General features: G+C 37.7%; 2 protein-coding genes across 4 annotated transcripts in view; both read right to left on the bottom strand.

Moving 5' to 3' along the window:
• Positions 1–27,346, bottom strand: part of LOC108149369 (putative neural-cadherin 2) — a 118,719-nt gene that overhangs the window by 24,445 nt on the left and 66,928 nt on the right. Inside the window, exons 2-4 of one of the 3 annotated variants that reach the window (XM_017276872.2) lie at positions 12,279–12,747; positions 5,285–5,428; positions 553–668 (exon numbers count right to left, since the gene is read on the bottom strand). In XM_017276872.2, the coding sequence (XP_017132361.1) occupies positions 553–668; positions 5,285–5,428; positions 12,279–12,330 (312 nt within the window). In that variant the 5' untranslated portion in view covers positions 12,331–12,747. Of the gene's footprint in view, positions 1–552; positions 669–5,284; positions 5,429–12,278; positions 13,722–27,346 lie in introns of those variants that run through there. The other 2 variants (XM_017276873.2, XM_017276871.2) reach the window with 2 other exon arrangements.
• LOC108149370 (akirin) lies at positions 1,756–2,485 on the bottom strand. The gene has a single exon (XM_017276874.2). The coding sequence runs from the start codon at positions 2,341–2,343 to the stop codon at positions 1,891–1,893; it is 453 nt and encodes a 150-aa protein (XP_017132363.1). The 5' UTR covers positions 2,344–2,485; the 3' UTR covers positions 1,756–1,890.

Genomic DNA, 27,346 nt, shown 5'->3' with positions numbered 1-27,346 from the left:
ATATCCCTTGTACGCCTTTAGCTCTCCAAGATGGAAATGCTTTCTGCATGTAAGCGAATTTGCCTTTTTTCGGATTAATTTTTTTATACGCCTCGCCTTGCCTGGTCGAAAGTTTGGCCAACCCTCCAAAAGTTCTGCATAGTTTTACATTTTTCCACTATTTTTTGTTGCTCCTCGCCAAAGCAGAAAAATATATAAATTATGCATGCAACACAAAAAGTTGGGACCGGGAAAATAAAAATTGGGCTAAGGAAAATGTGCATCAACTTGTAGACAAGTTGGTACACAAGGAGAAATATTAACCATGAAATAAATTATTTATCTTGCCTTTCTTTTGTGGTTCTTAGAACTAAAACCATTGAATAAAAAATAAACTTATTAAAATAATAATTATATTTTGTGTTGATTAAACTTTTATCTTAGCAACTACTTACAAAGGCCTATTTTAAATTTGGTTACAAATAATTATATTTTTCTCAGTTTAATCTAGTGACTTGGTTAAAACAAGCCTGTCAGCAGTTGTAGACAGTCCCGGAGCATTTGACTACTTACCCTTGGCCGCGTTTCGTAGTCGAGTGGACTTGCCACGTAAATGACACCGGTGGTGTTCTGTACGGCAAAGGCATTGCCTATGTTACCGCCTGTGATCTGGTATCGAATATTCGTCGCTGCAAAGAGATAATAAGGGTAATACGTTAAAAATTTTAACATTTGCTTAAGATTGTAATTAAGTAGGTTTATAAAATGAAGCCTGAAGCGCGTCCAGCGTATACTCAACAAAATTATTCCACTTTAAGTCTATTAAGAAAAAAGAAGTTGAGTTGGGTTAATTGGTTTGCTTATGTTAACTTTATTTCGCCTTGTGTTTTTTCTTAAGCCTATTCCCTTTTTATTACAAAATGTGAGTGAATGTAAAAAATGTAGTAAGCAAAAAGGAATTGATTGAGGATTTACAGATGCTAGCAGTCTGATTTTGTTATTTTATTTCGGTGATTGCCGTCATAAAATTATTAATTATTAATATGTTAACCACCTTTGGTGACATAATAATTTTCTAAGTTCCAGTGTTAGCTCTTCAAATTTCCAAAATAAAAACACCTTGGCAACACTAGACTCACTCATCATGTCTCAAGATTTAAAAACAATGAACAAAGTCAAAGTGACAAAATAAAAATGCAGACAGCACAAGGAAACATAATAAAGTTAATTAAAAAACATTTTGCACCCACGGGAAAGACCCTAATGTTTCCAGAGAATGCCATCAACAATATGATGACATATATAGTAATTTACTTATTTCATGTTTAAACAGCCTGCGAAAGTGTTGTCTTTGCTGGCGGAATATGGAAATGCTCTCACATGTGACAACCAGGACACGTCTGAAGGGAACACATCTGTGAAAAGTGGTTGGAAAATGGGGGAAAGTGCGGACAAGGGGGCTGATGTTGCCGCATTGTCTGTGCATTTATGCGGAAATGTGTAAAGCAAACATTAGCGCAAATTAGCGACGCGTAAATCGCTTAACCTGCTCGACTAGCTGAAGATGGGAGGGGACTGGATGAGCAGGACGTCAGCCAGCTTGAGTTTTGAGGCATTAAAACTTGGCCACATTTGGCTTTTGCTGTTTGTGGGCCCTTACAGCTTTCTGCACAATTAAGCAACTTTTTGGAGAGCTGAACGAAAAGTCTCTGGAAGCTTAAAAAAGGATTTGCTAGCTAAAAATATATTTTCCGAATTCTAAAGAAACGAATGTTATTATATTAACATACATACTTATCATAGTTTTGTTTAATAATTAAAAGCTTTTAATTTTAAGAAAATAAATATATATTATAGTAACAAACACAATTCTTTTTCGTAAAATATAACATAAAAATTTAACAATTTGGGCTATGACAAATAACTGGCATTCTGCCCACCTTCTCGCTGCATTTGATCGTGGGTGAACTTGATAAAAATGTCATATTGTTCCGCCATTTTTTGGGTCAACTCCAATTCAAATTCCTCCTTAACGCGATTTTCACATTGCTGCATCATTCCGCAGCAAATTGATTGTAATTGTTCAAAGCTAAACAAATTTTGATTATCTGGAGCAGCTATCTTTTTAGCATTAGCTTTAGATGTCCGGGAATCTATTTCCGAATCACTGGAATCGGTATCAAGAAGTACTGGTAAATCTTTCAAAAAGTCTCTTGGAATCTCTGGATCCTTATCTTTCTTTATCTTAGAGGTTAATTTTGTTATATTCGATTCTTGAGAACTCTGGCGCCTTCGTTTTGCAGGGGAATGATCCGGCGAATTGTCCTCCAATATTAGGAAACGCTTCAGGGATAGGCAATTCATGTCTGTGTCCTTTTTAGATTTCTTTATGCGTGAAAGTTTGATTTATTTATTATTTTAGGTCTATTCACTTTGATGTGAAAATATAATATGAACACATTTTAGGAAAATGAGTCCTACCATGTCTAGCCTGGCCTACTATGTTATGTTATTTGAACATTTATAACTAACAATTATCTGTCATACAATTATTAGTGTTATTTTATTGTGTTTGATGCCTTAGGGTAATCAGCGATCAAGTTCTTTTGCAGCAGCCCTCGCTCATGATACTTATTTTATATTATTTTTTCTCTTTAAGTGCTCAAAGAAAAACCTATTCTGGTTTTTAGGTTGTTTTTTTTAAAGCACAGGCAATAAGATCAACTGGGACATTAGGAGTAGCTCAGGCGAGTCGTGTTAAGTAGTCCCCAGTCTTAGACAATGACGTTTACAATTTACGATGTCATGACGCCATTTTTAAATCACTGATAACGATAATAAATTAATATACAGACACCAGAGGCCCAGCCACACATGGGAGCAGCCCAGGCAGTAAAAGTATCCCTCCCTGCCCTTCAGATGCTCTGTGATGTTGTCTGCGTACTTATTTAGCATGAAAAGTCATTTTAAAAAGTGGAGGGAAAAACATTCCTGTTTTTTGCCCTGGTTTTGATCTTCCTAGGTCTTCGTGTGCTTCCTTCTCTTTTTTGCTTTTTATTTGAAGGTTGGGGGCTTCAACTAAGTGTTTTTATGGCCCACACTGAAAGGTTGTGCAAGTCCTTGTTTATTTTCCAGCACCTCTTAGGTGGGTGTTTAAAAATGAGTTCTTAAAGCTATAGGATGCCTGGAAAATAAATGAGCTTCGTTTGCATTGGGCTATGGAGAAACTTCTTCGAACTGCTTCGAATGTGACAACATTTGGCCAACACATGGCAACCACTCGCGCACTTTCAAATAAATATTCTTTTCGCTCATAAATTCGCAATGTGGCACGCAATAGCACAAAAGTTTTACGGCCCCGTTCGTATTTCGAAGTAGAAACAAACATAGCAACGCAAGGAATCGCATAAAAGATTTGTCCTGACCCTGTTTCGTTAGAAGCTGCCTTCAATTCATATCCTATGCGACTCACACATTGAAGTGAAATCCTTTCCCGTCGGCAAGTAGTTCAAAATTTCGTGTGCCCATTTATTTTTCCGTTTTCCGGCGATGTTTTTCTTTTTCTAGGGAGATTACACTGGTCTATACGGCATTTTATTTAAACATGACTTACATTTATATTAAAATGCTCCAGAGTGCTTCTTTATAAAAAAATATATATAAGTTTTTGAAATTGAATACTGCCAGTTGATTTAAATCAATCAACCTTTTAGGAAATCCTTAGTTGAAATATATAACATTTAAGAAATTAACTTATTTGAACGCTACCAAAAGACTAATGTTTCTTGTTCCACCTATTTTATGTTTCTATATTTATAAGTTTTTCTTTTTTATTTAACTTAACTCTGTTTCTGTGCCACTGTGTTATTGTTGTGAGAGCAGCTCTGCTTTTTTCCAATTCGGGTTAATGCTTTTTTCGCAGTCGTCGCGCCGGCGACAACAAGGACTCAGACTGTTCTCGGGTGTCCTTTGCGAGCTGTTGCTAGTGGGTAGATTGAGCCAAGAGGAGACAAAGTTCTACCCGCAAGCTTGGCGCTCCCTTCGGTTGGCAAAAGTTGTTAAACGCTTTCAATGGGGTTTTGAATGTTTTTCGTGCTGCAAATCCTATTTGCCGCTGTCGCAGAACTTTCCCCACTCCCCTCTCTATTAACAATAATAATTTCCGCATGGGAATCAATGGACAGATATACAAATACGCATATTATATGCTCACTTGCTCTCCATTTGTGTTTGTCTTTGTATTTATGGATTTATGCATGACTATGAGCTGTATCTTCTACTGTGAATATTTTGCTTCAATGAGCCTATACTTGTTAATATTTCGTAAATATTTGCGGTACATGTCCGTTGCCTAATAATATTTGACAATGGCTGCACACAGCCACAAACATTGCGAAGTATTAAAATAAATAAATGTTGTATTATGGCAGCGTGGAAGGGAAAAATATTCTCAAACGCCGTTTTAATATTTATGCATAAATTTTCTATGGTCCCATAAGGGAAATTGCCAAATTGGTTTTTTCTAAATGTTTATGACGTCCTATATATACATTTTCGTATAATATTTTGTGCTTTATGGAAGGAAGTTGTAGAAATCATGACTTAAACTGACAGAAAATGTCGCTGTCGCATGATTTGGCAAAACTAAATCAATTGATTGTTTTCCGAAGACTTTGTTATTGCTTACGTAAGTTGGAAAAATGAAGCTATCAATGCATGAAGTCTTATTTAAGAATTTGTTGACAAATTTATTTTAGTACATTTTATGAACGCATTTAAATGGCTTTGTTTAACACAGTTAGCCGAGCAACTTAATTACTGTAACAAAATCAATACTTAACTAATAACGGTTGTTATGAAAAAAATATACCCAACTATTGTAATTAGTTTTATTTTACAAAGCTTTTTATGTGTGATAAATTTTTTGTTTTAAATATATGATAAAACAAATTACAATTTCTATGCTTTCTCCAATTTTTAACCTATTCCTTCTTAATTGCTGAAACAATGTGTGTATATATGTCTTTAGGTAAGGTTCCCTGACATCCATTAGCAATTCAGTCCCTGAAGCAACTGTCTATATCTTTGAAATGCAAATCATTACCCATGACATGAGCACACACCCTGGACAATTACAATTAAAGACACACTTAATTAAATCAATTGGCAATTTATGTAAAATATATTCTTTTGCTCGAGCGATTAAGTACAAATATCCCTAGCTCCCTAGCTAAATCCAATTTTGTGCAAGGGCAAAATCACATTAAACTAGATGAAGGGATGGTTTATTGCTGATGTTACTCACACTCATTGTGATCCTTGGCGTTGACAGTGAGGACTGTGCTCTGTAAGTCGGCATTCTCATCGATTTCAGTCTCGTACAGAAATCTATCGAAATATGGCGGCGAATCGTTTTTGTCGGCAATACCAATGCGTACAAATTTTGTAACTGCAAATGAGAAAAAAGAAGACAAGCCATGATATAGATACTATATAAATAGATTGCTTGGTTGCATGCTGTTAGTGTATGAAATGCCAATAACCAGCATTAATTATAGCAAATTTATTGATTGACAAATTGCGCGCGTGCCTCCTTTGCGGTCGAGGAAGTCGTAAACTTGTCGGTTTATGTTCGAAACGTGGCAGGCATAAAAGAGGCAAATATGCCGCACATATCCCCCACTTTACTATACACGGAAAAAATATCAAGATTTAAAAATAAATTCGATATTTACAAACAATTTTAATTAATTTAATTCAAAACATATTAAGTTACCTAATATATACTTAATTTTATATAAATTATAGATACATGGATTCATTTTATTCTATACTATTGTTCTGTATCTAGACATAATATTTTAAAGTCTTCCTTAGAATTCACGTTAACCTATTCTTTGGGTGTACAAATTCTTGACTGCCGAATTTTCGCATCCTGTTAAGTAAATTGTTAACAAGGCCCCTGCTAGGCCCATCAAAGCCTAAGCCGTCATCCAAATGGAACCAGCTACAGGAGCATGCAACGCAACTAAAGCCAACAGAAATCACAAAACAATCTACTCAAAGCAAAAAGTTTGTGTCCTCCTTTTGCAGTCGAGAGCAAAATAAGTTCTCACAAAGTGCACAGCGAATTGAAGGTTTTCCGCCCTTCCCTTCGGAAACTGCAGCGACGTTTGTTTGCCTCGCTTTATTTGCTTATTTCCTGCTAATGTCTTGCCAAACAAAACTTTCTGGATAGTTGTGTAGTTTAGTTCTCGAAACGGGAACGTGCGTTAATGAGTTTTATTCGAGCAGGGGAGCTCGCGGCAAATACAGAAGGAATTGCACTTCACAAATAAGCGTGGATTTTTGCAATCCCCAAAGAGAGTTTGTAAACTTCGGTAAGCTCGACAATGGTTTTCCTAAAAAAATATGAAAATCCCTCCATCGGGGCATTAATATAGTAATGCTCTCAGGCTATTAAGTTTTCCCTAAATGATTAAGTACCATTTCATATGACTGCCGGAACATTTTCACGAAACTTAGTTATTTAACGTAACTAACAAAGTGTTTTAAGCGTTCAATTTTCCCAAAAGAGCCTGGTGATGACTTCAAAAGGTCCTTAGCCTTGTTTTTGTATCAGTTCCCACATGACGGAAGCAATAATCTGTTTTCACAAAAAGCACAAAAAGATTGCTCAACTTGGGCAAAAATATAAGTACGATAAAATGTATATTTTCAACAAGAATAAATTTTCCTTAACAACCAGTGCAAAGTAACTGAGTCCGCCAGTCACACATCATAAAAGAGCAGAGCTGCAGTGTGGGAAAGGAAGAATTAAGAAGCAGGCGCTCGTTACGAATACGCAATATTGAAAAGACGACAATTGCTGGGGCAATCCTTTCGGTTGGAAATGCATGCCTTTAAATGCATTCTTATACTATAATCGTTTTTAAAGAAGCTTTAAAGTTGTCACAATGTGGCCAAGAAAAATATGTCTGCTGTATTTCGTAAAAGTGCAATTTGTTCTTTATATACACAAAATGCAAAGGTTCTTGTTATGTTTACCCTATTTTTATGGCTGGTATTTTCGAAGATATTTGGCAAATTACTTAAATTTAGAAAAAGATTTTTGATAGTCGAGCGAAAGTGTTGGGCAAACTTTGCCAAATTTGGTAGACTGTTTAATCTGTTACAGCTCGGCTTGCTTTGTTTGTAAGTTAATTTGTCAAAAAATATAGGGCAGGAAAAAGTTCCAGAAACTAATTAAATGTTGGACAGAAGAAAATAAATGTGCTCCAACTCTTTTTTGGCAAAATGTGTTTATGACATGGCCTCTCAGTAATCTTTGCTCACACACAAATTTCATTCGTTTGAAAGCTGAAGTCAAACTTGAAAATTCTATTCATTGAAAAGTGAAATATAAAACTGAATGAATTCTGCCCCTTTCAGGCCTTTCATACTCAAGTATGGGGTTAGACAAATAGAATCTAATTTAGAAGTTAGCTCCTTGCTTTATTTAGTTCGCAGGTAAGTCTAGCACATGATATGGTCCTTTTTTGGCCCAGAAAATGAAAGAAAATGAGAAATGAGCAAAGTAAATGTACACACATTCGTTTTTTGGATTCATCAGCTCAAGCGCAAATCTCGTATAAATAAGACCCCAAAAAGAAAGTGAGGCGAGTCGAGTAGAAAGCGTTTAAGAAGAAAACTCCAAGGACCTTTGCAAATGTGTGTAGCTACAATATACTGAATAAACACAAATACACACACAAGCAAGGCAAAGCAAACATCGCTGGCAGTTGAAATTGCATTTTGCTGTGTTTTTTCCTCTCGCTCTCAGCTATCTTGACTTAATTTTTTGGCACTCTGGCATTATGGGCAGGTAAACGGAAAGCTTTGGCAGCGAATGGACTGTGTAATACTGACTGAAGGCAAGGGTAAACAACACAGAAAGTCAGATTGCGGAAAATCAAATTTACAAAGAAAATATGTTCGTTTAACATGCTTAATGGTATGTGAACAAAATGTATGTTGTTACTAGTAATTCTATTCCAATCAAACACAAATGATCAAATACACAAGATGAGATGTTAATAAATGATTACAAGATTCTTTGAAGTTTAAATATCAAACCTTAAAACCAACCAAGAAAATTTTATTATTCAATTTAACATATATATGAGTCTAAAGTTACATTTAAATTATTAAATAATAGATAAGTGTTGAATTGATTAATATATCGACTAAATCAGGTCCTAAACGTAATAAGCATTAAATTTATAAAATAAAAAGACTTTATCAAATAAAATACAGATTATAAAACAAATCTCTCATACAAAAAAATACCCTTCTGTGATTATTTTCATATTTATTTAACCCCTTGATGTACCCTGTAGAAAAGCTGTGCTTGCTGTTTGGTTAAAGTGACTGCCTTTTTGTTGGAGTTAAATTGAGCGGCAAAGTGAACTGCGCCCGAGTCATCAGCCAGCCAGCACGCTCTCGCTTTTCCGCTTTTCCCAACATTTCCCAACATTTCCCCCCTTCTCCCATTTTCCTACTCTCGGCAGAGCGGCAGTCAAAAGGGCTCACTTTAAACTATTAACGTGCCAGTTGGAGGAGGGGGGCGTGGCCCGAAGGCAGTGGCAGGTGAGCAGCCGTCAGCTATTTATGGCCGCATAACTGGCACACTAACAAGCCCAGCCACGCCCCATGCCACGCCGGCACCGCCGCCGCCCACCTGCTGGTGAGCCATATGTCAGTCCATGAATGACTGGCAGCTGGCACTACTTTTTTTTCATCCTTTTTTTGCACCCCCCCCGTAAACATTTCTCTTTTTTATATGCTGCTTTAGAATTCGTTTTTGTTGTTCCCATTTTTTTCCCTTTTCTTTTTTGTGTTCAGCAAAGCAAAATAAATAAAATGCGGAGAGGGAAAAGGGAGAAATGTGTGCAAAGTGGCGTCAAATGTCAGTGCTGTTCAAATCAGCCATGGCAAACACAGATACACACGCAGGCTCTCGCAAAGCCAAAGATAGTCAAAGTAGTTTTTGTAGAGTAAAAAAAAAGGGAAGCTACATTTTCCAAAAGGCAACAAAGCGCATCACATTAAAACTGACAGGATGGAAGGGGAAAAACTATGGGACCTTTTCCTTTGACAACTGGAAGTTGCGAGGTTTTTACGGATCTGTCTTTGCTGTCACTGGATCTAGATTATCCGCATTTTCGGGTGGCATTTTCGGACCCAGCTGCCCGGCTTTCATATTTCATATTCGCTTTTTGATAGATCAAGTCTCATGTAAAATATATGAGGTCAAATGTGATTGTGTTTTATATTGGTTGGCTTAACTTTGTTGAATTGGAAAACATGTAAAAAATGTGATTTAAAATTACAATTTTGAGTGCTTTAATATACACAATTTATTTTTTTTTTTTTTAATTAAATGAATGTTTAAATATATACAAACAAAATTAGTTTCAAATTTACTTTGGCAAAAGTAACATAAACTTTTTAACTTATCAACAATTCTATTGACTTAACTCATTAAGTTTCAGCCGCAAACTTCAAAAAATATTTGGTTACAAAGAAAACCAAATTTGTCTTATTAGTCACCTCGGGCGGTATTATGCCCATTGACATGTATTGGTTGCTGGAAAATCTAGTTAAATAAAAGCCTTCACAACTTATGCCACAAATAAATAAATTACAAGTTTTAATTTGCTAATTAGTTTTTAGGACAAAGCTGTTGACAACAAAGCAAACAAACAGATAAATAAACCAAAGCAAAAATGTATGTATGCTGAATGCGAATGAATATATAACCACAGTATATTTGTGGCAATATTTTAATCCTCAAGGCGTTTAACGGGGCTCAGTTCACACATAAAAACCAGCGCAAAACAATGCGTAATAAATTTTCAGTAACTTTATGATAATCTCATGTTGTGTTTACTCATGTATTTTGGATTAAGTTTTCGCTTTTAGTTTTCTGTGTAATATGCAAAAAAGTTTGTGGCTATCCTAAGTAAAACAAATATTGACAGAGATCGATTGATAAAGGGCCTGGCGGAAATACCACCCAATTGTGCGTGTAAAAGTTATTATTAGTTTAATGCGCCACGTGTTAGCGAGCGGAAGAGGAAGGATGTTAACACTGCGTATGCGTGATATGTCATGTGGCAAAAGTTTAAACTGTCTGACAGTTTTTACACGCCCATTATGTTGATGTATGCAAAAGCCAAGGGTTCTGCTTTGTTTGGCTGGATTTGTGAGTTGAAGCATTCGCACAATGCCAGCCCATTTGACTTCTGGCATAAATAATTGGGGGAGAATGTGTGTGCATGGGAGTTTTATAATTAGTTTTACCATTAATTTATCGCTGCGGTGTGTAAACTTTGATCCTGCACACAACTGCGTCTGACACTTGACATTTGATATAAATCTTACTATTAATAATAATGTCCATTAAGTAATAATCATAAATAATAAATAGTATATTAACTAGGAAAAACTGTACTGTATCATTAATACTAAATATTATAAAATAAATAGTATTGATTTATATCTCACAGTGGTAAAAGCCTTTTTTTTTATTATACCTGAATTTTTGTCCTTGCTGATTAAGCATTAAAACAAATCTCCCTGGAAAAGCCTTTTTCTCAGGTTCATCACCGCCGAAAGAAAAGTACAATTAAATCCGTTTAATGAACTCGTTGAACCCCACGAAATCCAAATAATACCCTTTGGACCCACTTGGCCGCGTATTCAATTCCCATTTTTTTTGTATCCAGTAACGCGCAGCTCATTAACTTTGATGATGGCCAACGCGAATTTTTTCGGGGCCTTTTGCATGGGCCTCTTTGTTGGGCCGAAATTTCAATTAAAACCGGGTCCAAGAGCACGAAATATTTGTATTCATTAGCCGGCCCAATGATGATGATCATCGTTACCGACATCCGATGCCGGAAGTGACCTGCACTTCAGCTTTATCCGCCGCACTCACCCCCTGGCTTTTGTGCGAGTTAGCCAACATAAAAAATTGTTAATTAAACTTATGAAATGTTTAGAAGAGGATTTTTTTCACTCCCTACATTCCGAGGCGCATTAAATTCCTGTGAGTTTCTGTTCAGCCAGGGACTAATTAAAAAGCGTGCGCGGCGGCCAGTGACAAACAAAGCGTCAAACAGCAAAACAAAATAATCCGTATACAAAAAAAAACTGGCCGAAAGTATGGTGTACCAATATAAAAAAAATATGGCGCAATTCTCGGGCCCTCGCCACTGCGTTGATGAGTTGACAAATATTTTGTCAGTCATAATGAGTTGTCGGGCTGGAAGACAAGGTACGGTGGAGTCTTGCTTATGGTCCTCGTTTTCATCGCTCTCAACGCCACTGGCGTGTTAATTACGACCTACATCCGCCATGGTGGCTGCTTTTCTGGCTGTGATGACAGGGTTAAGGACGGCACAAGACCAAAAGCCGCAATTAAAATGCTGGTTCGCATCGAAATTGCACTTTATCAGTTCGGCCATGTTGCGTATACGCCATGTATGCGATGTCATGGCAGTGGTTTTAAAATTAAAAGTCATCCTAATTAGAAATTAATTTAAAGTTTCGATCTAGTCTGGGAACTTGCAATTACAGAAACTTGGCTGGCTGATTATAACGTTTTTTTTGAAGGGCATTTATATTGGGTAACGAATCGAGAGCTAAAAGAAAACATCTATTTTTATTTCTTGAATTTAATTATGCAATGAATTCGGAACTGTTGAAAATATATGTAGTACATTCATTAATATTTATTGTAAGAATACCATTTCAATGTCAAAATTTTTGTTTATTAATCACCTTATCGGTTAGTTTGCTATAGCCCCTGAAGAAGGCAATCCCTTTTTGCTGTTGTTATGGTCTAATCTATATTATATTGCTATAAAAGCATTTAAGTTTACCTGGAATGAAGCATTTATTTTTTATATATGGCCATGGCTACCGTGTTCGCTGAGGCACGAGGAAATCAACTAAGAAAATTACGCTAGGAAGCACCGGGAGATATGAATGCATATTTAAAGTGTGGAGCAGCCACAGTCCCCAAGGCATCGTTAGGCAGGATCCCTCACGTACACACGTGCAGACTCTGATTCCTTGAGCCCACCTCCTCCATTCTGCTCGGCTCCCCAACAAATTACACTTCATGAAATTTTCACATGACCATTTACATAAGCATAACGATGGTGGGACGCACGAGTAAATAATCATATGCACTCACACTATAAGTAGCTACACACAGTGTACAGGATATACAAATGGCCGATCACACTTACCCAAATAGGTGCTATTTGTCAGAACCCAAAAGATTTTTAACGGATCGACCATAACTACGCAGGCGGAGGCAAGGCGAAGCGGCGAGTTTCAATGGTAGTTTGCAGCTATTTCAACGGCTGGAAGTCGCAAAACGTTGAGCAATTAATTTGCGTCGATTTTCTGCCAGGTGTTCCACCGCGCGACACCTTTTCGCAATTTTCCCACTGCGCGAGTGATTAAAATGATAAGTTTAGCTGTTCCAGCTGGCAGATCCTTCAGCTTTTCGGTTTGCCAGCCCCTTTGTTGATTTGCACTAGTTTTAATGAGTTGCTGTGGTCGGTGCTTTCTCTGTTGCCTTTGAGGTATTTTTGCAGTTTGCGCTGTGCACTTTTATGGCGTTTACATAAATCAAAACACTGCGCGTTTTTCATAGTAGTTGGCATTAATATTTTCGCGTACACAAGTCAAGCTATCATTTGGCACTCAGCACTGGAAAAGCCACACAAAATATTTTACACAAATTGAACTTTCAGTTTGCGGCCTTGAACGAGTTTTAGTTTATCCTTTCGAGTTTTTTTTTTTGTAAGCGCAGCTTTCGAAGCATTTTCGTTGGTAATTAAAATTGTTTTAATATTGTCCTTGGCAGGATAATTAAAATTGTTCGTTTATTTATGTCAGCAACAATGTCTCGCACCCACACAAAATTTCACCATCATAAGCCGTTGCTATTAAACGCTTTTGACATTGTCGAAAACTCCAAGCAAGCTTTTCCAGCAATTTCGGTCGTTTTTGTGGGTACTTAATGGGGTTTAGTGAAGATAAAGTTTTGTTTACCAAAAATATGAAATTAACTTTAAGTGATTGACAAGGTTGAATGAGTTAGTAATTGAGTTATCTAAATAATAGTTATGGTCTTGATAGCATTATTTTGGGTTTTGAGAGTTTGTAAAATTGGGAAATGAATGATTGACAGATTGTAAAGTTGACTCTTAAGAAAGTTATTATAAAATAAATCTTTGGTTGGAACCATAGAAAATATTTCTTAAGCACACAACAGTTATCAATATAATTATGTTTTTAACCACTTGAAGTTTTTAACTAATAGTACAGCAAGCTCTTACTTACTGTAAAATCCCCACAAAGGAAATTTCTCATTACGTTTAGTGCTGCCACACTTGCACGGATTTATTATTTAGAAACCTAGGCTGTTGCCAAGGCTCTGTCCTAGTTTCGGATGAGCTCCAGGCAAGGTAGCGCCCAAATCTTAACAATTAGAATTGCCAAACTTGCCTTGGAAATTCTCAAACGCTGCCCAAACAGTTGGCCATTAGCTAACTTGGGCCAAGACCAAATAAAGGGCCGTACAAGGCGGGCCAATTAACGCAGCTAAAGCTGGCCGAATTCGCCCAAGGAGCTTTTTAGTCGTGGCCACAGCCTTGACCTTTATCCGGAGGCGTGGACAAGGCTCCTAAATATTTAATTGTTTATGCTACAAGGGGTAATGCGAGGCACTTCTTCTTCCACATCCCGCAACCCGCCCCCTCCAAATGTACTTTAACAATTTGGACCACTTGGGATGAGACTTTTAATGGACAGTTGGCTGGCGGAGAAGCGCGCTCTTTTGCGTTGCCGAAACGATTAAAGCCAAGGGAAAGTAATTAGTGACTCAATTGCTTCGCCTGGCGCTGAGTACCGCATACAAATGGCCTGTTTGGACTTTGATGGGTTATTGGTGGTTTTGTCATAAACCCGTAAGCCGGCACAAGCTGGCCAAATCAATTGCCAGCCAACTGGCATGCTCAAATATGAATAAAAATTGAGGGATCACTGGAAAAAAGTTTGGTTACTCATTATTACAGTGAATTTTCATGTGCTAATATTGAAGACAGTCGGTTAATCTAGTTCGCAACACTCTGCTTATCACATAAACATATTTAAATTAAAATAAAGTTTTTAAATAATGTTCAAAAAATTTTAAGTTTTTTTTCAAAATTCACATTTTAAAATTTCTCGAAAACTTAGAATTGCGATGTGAGCTAGTTCCTTTTATTTTGGAATAAACAAATTAAAAACGTTTCTTAAAATGTTTGAAAGCCTCTTGAAAGCTCTATATTTTTTTTTTCAAAACGATTTTCTCAGCTGTGCCCAAGGGGGGCAAAGAAACGCGAATTGAGGTCAGTGGAATTAGCGTCAGGCTCGGCGGCTTTAAGTCATTTTGCCAGTTCTATAATCCCTCGTTTTCGCAATTTATGCAAATTTATGCAAGCCCCTGCTCAAACGGCAGCTGCTGCCTTGCATCGAAACGGGAAGAGAAAAACTTCAGTCGGCAAACATGAATTTTTTCTTGTTTTCGGGCGGCTGTCTCTCGTTCTTTTGCCTGCCAAAAAGTTAAACATGCTCATTTCTTAACTTTACTTTGAGGCGGACCGAAGAAAAGAAAGCCTCAATGCAGCACAAATTTTGAAATTGCACTTTTCCGGCTTAAGATGAAGTCGACCAAAGGAGAAAAAAGGCGGAAAGGAAGTGGGTAAAACTGTTGCCCAGCCCCGGCGGAAATACAAAAGCATAAACTTTCCGGTCAAAACTAACCGCAGCAGGATAATGGAGGGGGGAATGGGAGTGGGAATTCTTCAGTCGAGTGTCCCGGGCCGACATTTGAAAGCGCCAAAATATAAAGCGCAAAATGTGGCGGAAGTTTAATGAATATAAACTTGCCCGATCCCACAAGCCCCCGCAAAAAGGCGGTGGAGGAAACCAGCCAAGTAAATTAGCCGGGTTCACTTGCAAGAAACTGACAGAAGGAACCAAGGAAATGTGTTAGCTACCAAATGGAACTGGAATGACAGGTTTATGAGGGCCACAGGAAATCAACTCGTTTATTTATGAAAAGATCCTGCCACAACTTGTCGACCACCTGCCATGTTGGTCAAAATTGCTAGCAACTTAAGTTTAATAAAGTAATTATTTTGAAAAAGATAATATTGGGCTTTAATAAATGTCAATAATTACAAACTTAAAACAAATAAAAGTAAATATACAAAAAAGAAGATAAGGAAATACATAGTAAAGTAAACGAATATTATTTGTATTAATTTCGGTTGATTAAATGTATATTTTTATACATAAATTAAAATTTTTTAAAAAAAAAGGGTATATATTTGTTATGAAGTCTGTTTCTGATTTCTTTTAATTATGTACTTAGCAGCCTTTCCATATTGTTAAATTAAAAACAGATTCCAAAACTTGTTGAACCAAGATGCTTTACAAAGAAGTGCTGGTCAAAACAAGTTGAGAATAGTTTAAAGCAACCCCAAAGCGCACTTTCCTGTCGCATTTGTAAACTTTCCCATAAAATTAAATATATCTCCGTTGCTCTTGGGGATAATCTAATGAATTAACAGATAAAGCTCAAGTCCCAAAGCGCTTTTGCATTCTGGAGTCCTAGTCTTTTTTTTTTTTTTTTTATTTCTCTTGTTGTTGTTCTTGTTGTTGTAGTCGCTGTCGAATGCTGTTTGTTGTTGCCCGAACAAATGGTAAAAGTTTTCGCTTTGTTTTCACAATTGTTGACGTGCAATTCAAATGAGTTAACAACGCAAAAAGTGAGTGACCCACATAGCCAACGCCAAAGCCAACATCTGGCGAACCAAACTAAAAAAAAAATCAACAGGCAAGCAGAATAATAAAAAATAAAAAGCTATAAAAGAGGAGGCAAAAATAAAAAAAAAATATTTATATGGAAAAACATGAAAACTTGAAGTTGTAAAAACAGAGAAGCCAAAACAAGCAGGCAACACATGTTTGTCCTTATTGTTGTTGATGCTGTTCACAGTTGCAGAACAACAAAGTGAATAAAGGCGGTCGCTTGGCGATGGAAAAGTGGCTGGGCGGTGGGCAAACAATTATAACCAGCATTTCCGGAAAAACCCAGCAGATTGCCTGTTGCAGACAAGCTGCCATCCACTCGACGTTCAGCCCGCCAAGTGTTTGCACGCGCGCCGCCCACAAATCCCCAGCAAAATTGCATCCTAGCAGCAACACAGCTACACAAGATGCATCAAATGCGCCTAACAACTCAATTAGCGAAGACATAGTTGGATGGATGGGACGAGGAGTAAGGACTTTTGAGCATCGGACTACCAAAGTGGAAAGTAGTGGAACTTTGGCTCAAGTTTTTGACTAGCTGGTAAACAAATGAAGCACCAAATATGCGCCCATGAAATAATCAATCGTCTCCCGGCCAGCGAGAACTAAAATAAAATGTAATTAATTACAGCTCGCTTTCTTTGTTTTTGGTGGCAAACTTTTCCAGTAAGTTCCGCCCTCCTCAACATTCACTTAAAATGTAGAGCTGCAGCCGAAGACATCCGACCACAGGGAGCAGGAAGCAGGAAGCAGAAACTCTTGTTCAAATTGTTCTCCACCGGGCATTTGGCATAAGCAATTCTGGGGCTTAAAGGATTTCCCAGCACCACCTTCGTCAGAGCATACTGATGAAAGCTGCAAATTGCAACCGAGCTGAGGGCTTGCCTTGTTAATTTGTCCAAAACTTTTGTGCAAAGTCGAATGAAATCTTTTTTGGGAAGAGAGATATGGGACTTTGGATCTATCATATCATAAATATTATTTAAAACTATATTGTATATTAATATTAAATGTGCTATGATATTTTTAAAGCTGAGATCTCGAAAGGGCATTTATTTTTAGTATTTGTCAATCGTAATTGTTATAATGCTGCCTTTGGCCAGATCTGCTATCAATTCATAAAGGCGCTCCAAGACATTTAATTCCATTTTTACTCGTTCAAGCAGAAATACATTTTACATCTGTAGGTGGGCTTAGTGAGCCATAATCGTCCTATTATGAAGATACTACACTGCGGCAGACGTGTCATGTTTGTCATGGATACACAACAATCGACAGTCGGTGACTAATAAAATGAAATGCTATAAAAGTAGATGTATTTCAGTGCGGCAAGGGCACAATTGTTTCGATGGGGGGATGCTGAGGACAAAATAACTAACCGCAAGTGGAAGTCACACAAACGGAAGCGGAGTAGGGACACTAGAGAAAGCTGAGTTGAGAAGAGGAGCAGCTGCAAAGCTGGAAGTGAGAAAATAACATTTTAGCTTTCGTTGGCTCGTGACGGGCTCACGAGATCTCAATGCCCTTATTTTCGCCACTTTCCTCCGACTGTCGACTGCCCGATGTCAGTCAGCAGGACTGTTGTTGCTCTCGTCCGGTACATAGCATATATATTTATAAATAAATATACTACTTGGCTGGGCCGGGTGAATGGAACGTGTTTCTGGGCGTCGAGTATTTATTGTGCTTTTATTTTGTCAACATTTCGTTTTTGGCCAAATGAAAATAAATTCAAATGATTTATTAACGAGCATTTGATTTATTTGATTTCCAGCATTTGCTTTTTCCATCTGCACTGCAATCGCTGCCACTCCTCGGTAAACATCCCCATTCCCCTTTGCACATGAAAATTGTATTGTATTTGCTCAGACTCAGTTTTCGGCTGGTTCGCTGTTTGATATGCCCCGAATTTATTTTATGCGGAATGTTTATTTGATTTGCCCGCTTTTTTGCGACAGTCAATAAAAATTGCAGTTTTTATATATTTGTTTTCTTTTCATATTCCCCACATACACACGTTTTGTGGTGTCATAGCGCTAAAGTTCAGTGGAATGCCTGAAAAAGTATTGCATTTTTCGACAGGATTAGAGTGACGGAGGCAATGCAATTTATGCATATACATGGACTAATTCAAACTAGGATTAAAAAGCATGGCAATAACGCTTTGAAATATTGGAAACGGCTTTCAGCAGATCGAAAGTAAACTTGATGAAGAATATAATTGATTTTATGTGCAGCATATCAAATGTTTTTAAACTTTTCACTTGTGCGCAACTTTCAAGGCCAATGTGTTGGGAAAGTTTCAATGGAAAATAGAAAACCTCATCAATTTTCTAGCCATTTATTGGCTCTATTTATTTTGCCTTGCCCGGGCCAGTGGAAAAAACTCAAAACGACCGGGAAAAGTTTTTTCTTTGGGCAATTCTATTTGGTATTATTTATCTAATGGCATTTGTCGTCGTCGGGCATAAAAATATATAAATATATCTGGCCATACCAGACACACGCCCCCGGCTCAAGTGTTTATGGTATTTTGATTTTATTTCATGCGAAAGTTTTGCGCAAAGTTTGCCCATCCGCCCATCCTCGTCAACATGCATTGATAATAATGACGCGCCCCTTACTGCGCTGCCCTGTCATTTTGTCATGTGACATAAACATTTTGTTCTCACGACTTTTGTTAGTGGCCCAATAAAAACGCCTCGCCCGGCACTTTGGTGCAAAAACTTTCTTTTATTAAGATTAAAAATGACAAAGGCGCAAAATTAGGGGGAGTTCATGCTCCTTGGCGGCCCGTTGATAAGCGTCAAAGACACTCGCTTCTGCTCGCACCAAAAGACAAACTCATTCTCGCTTTCGCATTCAAGTGGGTGTCACGCATAAATTTCATAAACATAAGCGTCATTATTTCTGGCTGCCATTTTGCGGCTGCCGCCATCGCAAAAAGGGCGAAAAGCTAAAGGCGAACCGGCCACGCCCCTATTTTCCTCATTCCCAGCCCTATGTCACGTGCTGAGCAAAAACTTTTGTATACCCTCTCACACGAACGGCTTCTGTGGAACTCATCTAAATGGCGCAATTGTGCCGGTCTCATGTGGAATTATTATTTTCTACTTAAGGATGTAGAGTGCGGGGTAGCAAGTGAGACGGAAAATTGCTATCAAAAAAGAGTGATTCACTCAAATTGAATTGGGAAAATAGCTCGCGTATAAGAAATAAAATGATAAATAAATGTTTCGACTTTTTCAAAGATCTTTAATAGTGCTTTAAAACTTCGACCTAAAATATTAGTTTGCTGTTGTATATTTAAAATTTCAAAAAAGATTAATTTTGAATCAAATTATAATTTGTTTTCCATTTTTATATTATTTGGATTTAAATTAATTCTTTAACGGGTAAAAAGTTAAATTTTTAATTTGATTTATTAATATAAATATTTTAAAATCATAAAACTGCTGCTAAAGTCATTTTCCCCATATTATTTAATTAAAATAATTGGCCTCAGTGATTTGAATTTATAAAAAGTGTACTTGGAACCCCTCCAACTTGGGATAATGCCCTTTCTATGTCTTCAATTCCAAGCCCATCACTCAGTTCCCAGATCGCACTCCTCGGGTCCTCTAGAGTAATGTTTGGGAGTTCGGGACTTCCATCATCGATGGCATCGCGAGTTGGACCGACAGCTTAAGTGACATCAATCAAGGCGCCCGACCACGCCCCTAATGCGTTCACAAACACACTCAAAAACTCACACACACACAGCTATCCCGTTATCAGCAGCGGAGCATGTATTGCCGATGCCAGTGCGAGTTTGCTGTTGTTTGCTCGTTATATCAGCGCTTGAAGTCGCTCGGTACCACATGGCGTATGAGTGCTGGCAACGTCAATTGATTGACGACACGGAGGCAAAGTAAATCAATTATTGTGGAGCCAAAGTTTCGCATTATATTGCCCTGACAAATTGCTGTTTGTTACCCAAGCAATCGAGCATTTGGATCATTAAAAAGTTGCCAGGGCCACAAAAGGATTGTGATTTCATGCTCAACAAGAAAAACACAATAAATATCTTGGCTCCACTTTTCGGGTGTAATCTTGCTTGGAACACCAAATTGCCATCGCAATGTAAACAAATTTGTTGTTAATATATTTCCCGAGATAGATCAATAAGATACTTGGCTCTCACTTTGTTCCGAAAAAAGGGCCTTTTTACGACCGGACCTTATTTTGCATTATGGCCCGCAGATTTATTTCGCTTTGCAAAACTGTCCCATAAATATGCAAATTTTGCTTGCCAGACAGAAATACACAAATAATACTCGAGCAGAGAAAAGAAGATTGTCAAAAGTATGTGAATAAATAAAAAACTGAGAACTCATAAAACTGCATTATTGGACTCTTGAGGGGGAAAAGTGGGTCTCAGCAATGAGTCAGTGGCAAAAGTGAAGCATCCAGAGCTGACCGCAAATCACTTAAACTTTAGCGGAACCTCATTAGTTTCACTGGCAATTTTCCTGCTGCATTTCGCAGGTGGAAAATGCACAGCCATCTGAGCTACGAAAGATTTCGCATTGTTCAGTTGTAGTGAGCAAAAGTTGATTGGATACCCTCAAATCGATGGAAATTAATTAAACTGCAGCTGGAGTGGATTAAAGATAGCTGACTTAGTGCAGCCCTTTCAGTATTTATTTTCCACTCCATTTTCCACTCTCTTTCGGTGTCTTTTGCGTTGTGAAAAGCCAATTAATGGCCATTTTATAGCCCAGAGATACAAGCTGTTGCCGCTGAGGTGTTGTTATTTGCGTTGCCTTTAACTAAACTCGCTTTTATTATTTTATTGGACCCGATCTCTCGCTTTCCGTCTTGCCCGTTTTATGGACGAACTACAAGGACGTGCTTTCAGCGCGGCTTGCCAAGGCTAATATAACAAAGAATTTGTCTTGAGGACATGCCATCATTTGGGCCAATGATTACATTATGCGATAATGTAGCTCCATAAAAGACTGCAGGGTGACAAACAGATAGTGCTCAGAAAAAGGGGCGGGCTGGCGGAGGGCGGGGCCATTTCGTTTGCCATAATAAGCTGTAAAAGTGACACATACAGTTGACCTGATTTTTCCAGCACATTCCTTTCTGGGCGCATCCTTGTTGCTCCTGCTTGCCACCGTCCGCTTTGCTTAATCCAACTTTAAAATTATACACACTAACGATTCACACATACAGTTGGGCAATGGGGAATCGGCGATGCATAAGCGGGAAAAGAGGGAAAAGAGGGAAAAGCGGAGCCACGGGAAAAAGGAGGCGCCAACAGAGCAAGGATTAAGTTTGAAGCACTGAACCGTGCGGGGAACTAATGCAGGCTCCTGTGCGCTCGTCCTTGCATTTGCTACAATCACACATTCCCTGCTCACAGTTGACGGCGGAAAAATGGAGGAAAGCGGGGAAAACTCGCTCCTTGTGTAAAAGTACACTCATATTTAATGATTTAAACATTTAATTATTGAAATCTCGTATTTTTATTTTGTGGAATTGATGTCTTAGCTTAAAAACAGTTTTGTGATTTTCAAATCAATCTTCTTAATGCTCTTTTAATTTATTCGTACAATTTTTCAGGCCTCAAAAATTTACTTTATATTAAATTTTACGAAATGTTTTAAATTTCAAGATTTGATTTTTTTTCATAAACAGATTTCATATTAAAAAATGTTGTATTTCTTAAACAAAATATTTATAAATGTACGTCATATTTTTTATATTATTTATTTGTGTAGTATCTACAGATATAATTTTATATTTAATAAAGCTCTTTTTACGTTTTAAAATTCATTTTTTAACAGTACACTATCTTTGCTGTTCCTGTGGCATTTTTTGTCTCCGTTCATTTTCCTGGATTATCCTCAGGAGGTCAGGAAAGTGTGTGGGAAAGGTCCTTTCCGCTTTTGCGCCTTAGTTTGCTCTTGAACAACAAAAGTGGCAGTGCAAAAAAAGAATCACAATTAAATCGGCTTAAGCAAAATAAAGCAAGGAAGAGATGACATAGTTGTTTGTCCAATTATGTTTTTTGGCGGATTAGGGAACATTAATAATCTGCAAGGAGTCTTTCATGCCCTGCGAGATTCTCAGCTGGTAAATATTTATTGAACATTTTTTAATATATTCCCGAGCCTCACACACTCATCTCTTTAAATACAAAAGTTCCGCTCAACTTACCGAGAATTTATCAAATGGCTTGAGGGTAATATGGCCAACATGCAGAACTAATTAAATTTATAAGAATTAATTTGCCAGCAATTTGAGCAGCCAGACAAAAGTGCCAAAACGTTGCCAGCGGCAACAGTCAACAACAATAAAAACGAAAACAAAAAAAAAAAAAAAAATGAATTCAAGAAGAAATGGCGGACTGGAAAAATATGACGCCAGTAATAAAGTAGCACCGACTGACTTAATTAGCAACTGGGGCCTCTTCCGGTTTTCCCGCCAGAGTTTTTCTTTCCCTTAAACAAAAATAATAAACTTTGCAGTTTTAAAGGGAGAAGCAGAGAGGCCAAACAAGTTGAATCCGCAGCAGTGACAATAATTTGAACATGTCTCAAGTTGATCATTAGCATATTTCATAGGCAGACACGCCCAAACAGTACACAATTTTCCCCAATGCCTTTTCCTTTGCCAGCTGTCAAGTCGGTGGAAAACTCCCCACCAGCTGCTTGCTGCACATCGACATCTTTGACGCGCCAAAAATGCACTCAGCCGTGTGACCCATTTCCCCAGCTTTTCCTTTCCCGCTTTTCCCATTCCCATTTTCACAGGAAAATAGAACCTGCAACTGCCTTGCATTTTATCCCAGCTACTTTTGATATTTCCCGGGGATGCATTTCAGTTCCTCTCCTACCTAGACCAACGGAATCTGGTCCGTAGTTACCATAAAATGATTTGATGAACGAGTTCTGTGCACAGTTCCGAATTGCCCTTAGGTTTTTCTTGTGTTTTGTAGAAAAGTTGGCCAAGTCATAAGTTTGAAAATTTCATTTTTACCAGGTTTAAAGGTAGCTTAAAGTTTGCGCAACAGAGAATTTGCGAAGAAGGCTGATATAAGTACACAAGATTATTGGTAAGAAGTTAGACAAAGTTTAAAAGGCTTGCTCTGGTACCAGAAGTTTTGGGCAAAAATTCATAATTTGTATTTTATTAAACGTGACTTTTTCGTTTGCATTTAAAATTCATAATTTCAGTGATTGTTACACGAAATTAAATTATCAATTTATTCATAACTTTCAGGGAAATAGCAAAGGGTTTCTTATGCCCATAATCAGATGCCTAATCTCTGATACATTTAGTGTATCACCCCATGTTCTTAACAAAGGTATTCCTTAATGCCCTTAACTCAATTAACATGCGGCCTATGAAATTCGGGAAAATCTCGTCACGTTTTGTTTTTCTTATGAAACATAACAAAGCCCGTCACGTTTTATTTGCTCTTCTGTGTGGTCTTTAGGATTGTTGTCGAAAGGGAAAACTCCATAGAAGATGTTGCCCATTTGAAGTGTAAGGTTCATTTTCTTGCAACATTTTCTTTGTTTGCCGTGTTAATACTCTTGAACTGAAGTGGTGGAAAAAGTTGTTTTCCCTTGCGCTCTCTGTGTCTGCTTGCCACGCCCCTTGTGCATATGCATAGCCCACTTTTGAGGGCAGTTGACTCAGCTGTCCAGCTGTGTGGACTCCAGGTGGATTCCGAATACCTTGCCACGACCACCTCCGGCTGGTAACATACCAATTAATTTTTATTTATTTTAATGCTGCCCGCTCTCCTCTGGGGCACAGCACAATTCCCAGTTTTCACATCCCAGCCACTGTTGCGAGTTCCAGTTTCTGTTGCAAATTTATGCATCACTTGCATTTTATTGACCCACTTCGCTCTATCCATTTTCAGTTTTATTTTTGTGTTGCATGACGACAACGGGAAAAAGGTCCAAATTAAATTTTATTTTAACAACTTTATTTTTGGGTTCACCGGAAAACAAAGTAAGCAATTTTTGCGTTACACCAAAAAACTTTCAATTGCCTTCTTTTTCTTATTTTTTCTCACTGTGATATTTGCCATAGATGTTCGAGTTAAGCTCAGTTGCAAAGTTTCTACAACAACGGGAAGTTAACAAACTTTTAAAATATTAAAGTCTACTACAAAAATCAGAAATATAAGTAGTTTAAATTTCAGCATTAAAAATCGGCCAAATCTTTTTTGTTTTAACTCTGGCTCGTTAGTTACCTTGAGTTTCCATTAGACGTAAAAGATGTACTTTACAATAGACTGGAAATAAATAATTGGCAGAAAAACGGCTTTGTTAAAAAGTTGGTGAAGTTAAGGTTTCCGTATTCAAATTATCCTACTCAGTTGCGCTTAAAATTTTTTTTTACCTTTAACAAGCATTAAGATTATCTTAATTTTTTCGTCCAAAATTCTTTTATAAATTTAAAAACAGAATAAGTTGTAAGTTATGGGTACTGTTATATTTAATGGATAAATAGTCATAATTATTTTTCCGAGTGCAAGAGTAAAAAGTATTTCAATTACTGTTTGAAATACACATTTTTATGATAATTATACTTATTAATAATCTTAAATTATTTTTAAGATGAAAATAAATGCTATTTTTTGGTAAAAAAAAAACGGGCTCTTGGACTTTTTCCGATACTCACTTTAAAGTTTAAAATTCAAGTGGGCTTAGGGCTTTTTTGGTCAGGTGCTCGAAGCCAAAGCAAAGCGTTCGCGTGGCAAAAAATAAGTTAGCTCGAGTTATAAAGTTATCCATTGCCTGACAGCTCAGTGGGTGGAAATACCCGCAGTGGCACGGCGAAGGTAACGCTCGAAGTGCGTTTGAAGTGGGCGTGGTTATTTAATTAGGCTGTTCTTACCGCTGCCACCGTGAATTTCATTAAATTGTTGTTGTCATGTAGTCGTCGCTCGTTTACTTGCGCTGCTCAAACATTTCTGAATAAATTACCTCGCTTCCAAGTGGATGGAAAAATTTCACAACATGTGTGTCTAATAACAATTTAATGAAAAATCCTTGGAGTTCTGCACCCATTGTTGTTGAATAAGGGCAGAAAAGAAAAGCTGCAGCTCTTTTTCGTGCTTGCAATTTTCATGTTTGGAACAATATTCCTCTTTTCTTTCAACCGCCATCGATGGCTTTCTTGTCTCGCTTCTTAAGTCCCTTGATGGTTGCAATAAGGAATAGATATTTTTGAGAGGTTGCTTCTCAAATTTTGCCTTACTTATTTATATTTATTTTTTCGCCGTTTAAATTTGCATGAACATTTTGCTTTGGTCTGTTACTTTGCGAATCCGCTTAGTTCAATGCTTTTAACTTTTCATTTACTTTGTTTCTATTAGAAATAGAGCTCTTAGTGCTTCGATCAACTTTACTGAAAAATAGCATCAAGTTTAGTCGTTTAACAAAGAGCTTAATGCATTCTTAAGTAGAAAACAGAATATTTTAAAAGTAAAACTATTATGTTTTACTTAATGTCCAATTAGCTTTACTAAAGCTAAGTATTTATGATTGCTTATTACAGAGGGTAATAAAATTAAGTTAAATAAAAGTTGCTTTTTGGAATACCACAAATAATTTATAGTTATTGTTTTGCTGTACGGTCTTGTTTTTTCAGCTTTTGAAATGTGACAAGCAGCAAAGCTTTTGATTTGTGCCAGAATGCCCGTTGAAATGGGTTTTAATGGAGCGTGGACACTTCAGTTTAAATTGATTGGCGGCTGGCAGGAACCGCCGACCACAAAATGTATGGCATTGGATTCCGCTGCCATTTTGGGGCATTTGGGCATTTGGGCATCCGCCATGAATCTGCTGAGGTGTGAAGCCCCAAATGTTATTGGGGCACGTTCGCGGATCTGCTCGTGAGCAATTAGATGCAATAAATCACAGCTGCTTATCTGGCTGTGAGCTGCGGGCCCCTGATTCGATTTCCCCCAAATCTGCTTCCTTTTGGATGCCCTGGGCCTCAGTTTCGGGCGCTAGCAAATTGCTCACATGGCTGCCTCTCCTCACAGCCAATAGCACCCACATATCGAAAGACATTTCGCGGAATCGCAGAACAGACCCGCGGCTTTTGGCTTCTGAAATAGCGCGATGGCGCATCCCCATTCCCATTCCCAGAAAATATGGCCATTTTCTGGCGCAGCGGTGAGAGTCGCAACTATTTTATCTGTCGCCCAACACATATAATAATTTTATTTTATTGCCGCTCTTTTGGGCTTCTTCCTGGGATATAAACTGCGAGGGCGGAATAAGTGACTACCTAAAAGCAATGCCAATTGGCAATACATATTAACTTAAGTCCTTTCTAAATGAAATGAGTTTAATATATGTAATAAATGTGACTCCTTAAGATATAGAAAGGATAACTAAGAAACAATTATTTTGGGTAAATATTAAAAATTGTTAATCTTTGCTAAGCCTTAAATAATTAAATTATATCATTTTACAAAGACCACATATACCAAAGTCTTGTATTTTATTTGAGGGTTTAGTGTTTATCATCAATATAAGGCCCAACTATTTATCTTTATCTTCAAATTGTTGAATAGCTCAGCAAGTGAGGCATTTCGAGCGTATGAATTCAAGGACCTCCATTAAGATTGAAGGCAATCAGGGGGATTTATGGCTGTTGGCTTTGGATTACCGTATGATTTCGCTGAGGACGAAATTTGCGCACGATGCGGACAAGTTATCCGGGCCGCACAATTGCTTTCTTAACCTGGCTTAACATTTTCTGAGCTCGACTCCCATCTCCATACTCCCTTCTCCATTATGGAGCAGAAGCAGAAGCAGACAATGCCAATGACACACGTATCCTAATCATAATGCCACGCATCGCTTTTTATGTGATGGCATGTAAAGCTCAGCCACGACCCAAAAAGCCACAAAAAATAATGACACCGCAGACTCACTTACGGCAAATGAACCCCAGATGATAAATTAAGAGCGGCAGACATTTCACTTGTAGCCAGTGGAGCGGAAGTGAATGTTCAAGTGAAAGCCAGGTGAAAACTGAGGTGTGAAATAACCGAGATTCGGGCACCTCTCCCTTTGGAGGCGTTTGTTGCGGAATAAACTTGGATCGTGTAGTGCCATTTAATTAGTCGGATAAATGCAAAAATCGTGTCTACAACCCAAATCAATTAGCAGGACTGCATGGGCAGCAAGCAAATGGGAACAGAGGATGTCCATCCGGTTTATGGTCTGATTTATGCAACTAATTAGCAAAAGCATAATTTCGGGGAATATTATTATTTTATTAAGTTACGTATTATACGAAAAGTGATTAGGGCAGTGGGATAAGGACCACGATGACAGACGGACTGTCCAAATGATATATATGCACCCATCAGCTGAAACACTAATTATGCTGCTGCATAAATCATATTGTCCGTAAT

Source organism: Drosophila elegans, unplaced genomic scaffold, assembly GCF_018152505.1.
Source record: "Drosophila elegans isolate 14027-0461.03 unplaced genomic scaffold, ASM1815250v1 contig_814, whole genome shotgun sequence".
NCBI classification, from domain to species: Eukaryota; Metazoa; Arthropoda; class Insecta; order Diptera; family Drosophilidae; genus Drosophila; species Drosophila elegans.
The sequence above is the reverse complement of the archived record's forward strand: the minus strand, read 5'-3'. Positions and strand labels throughout refer to the sequence as shown.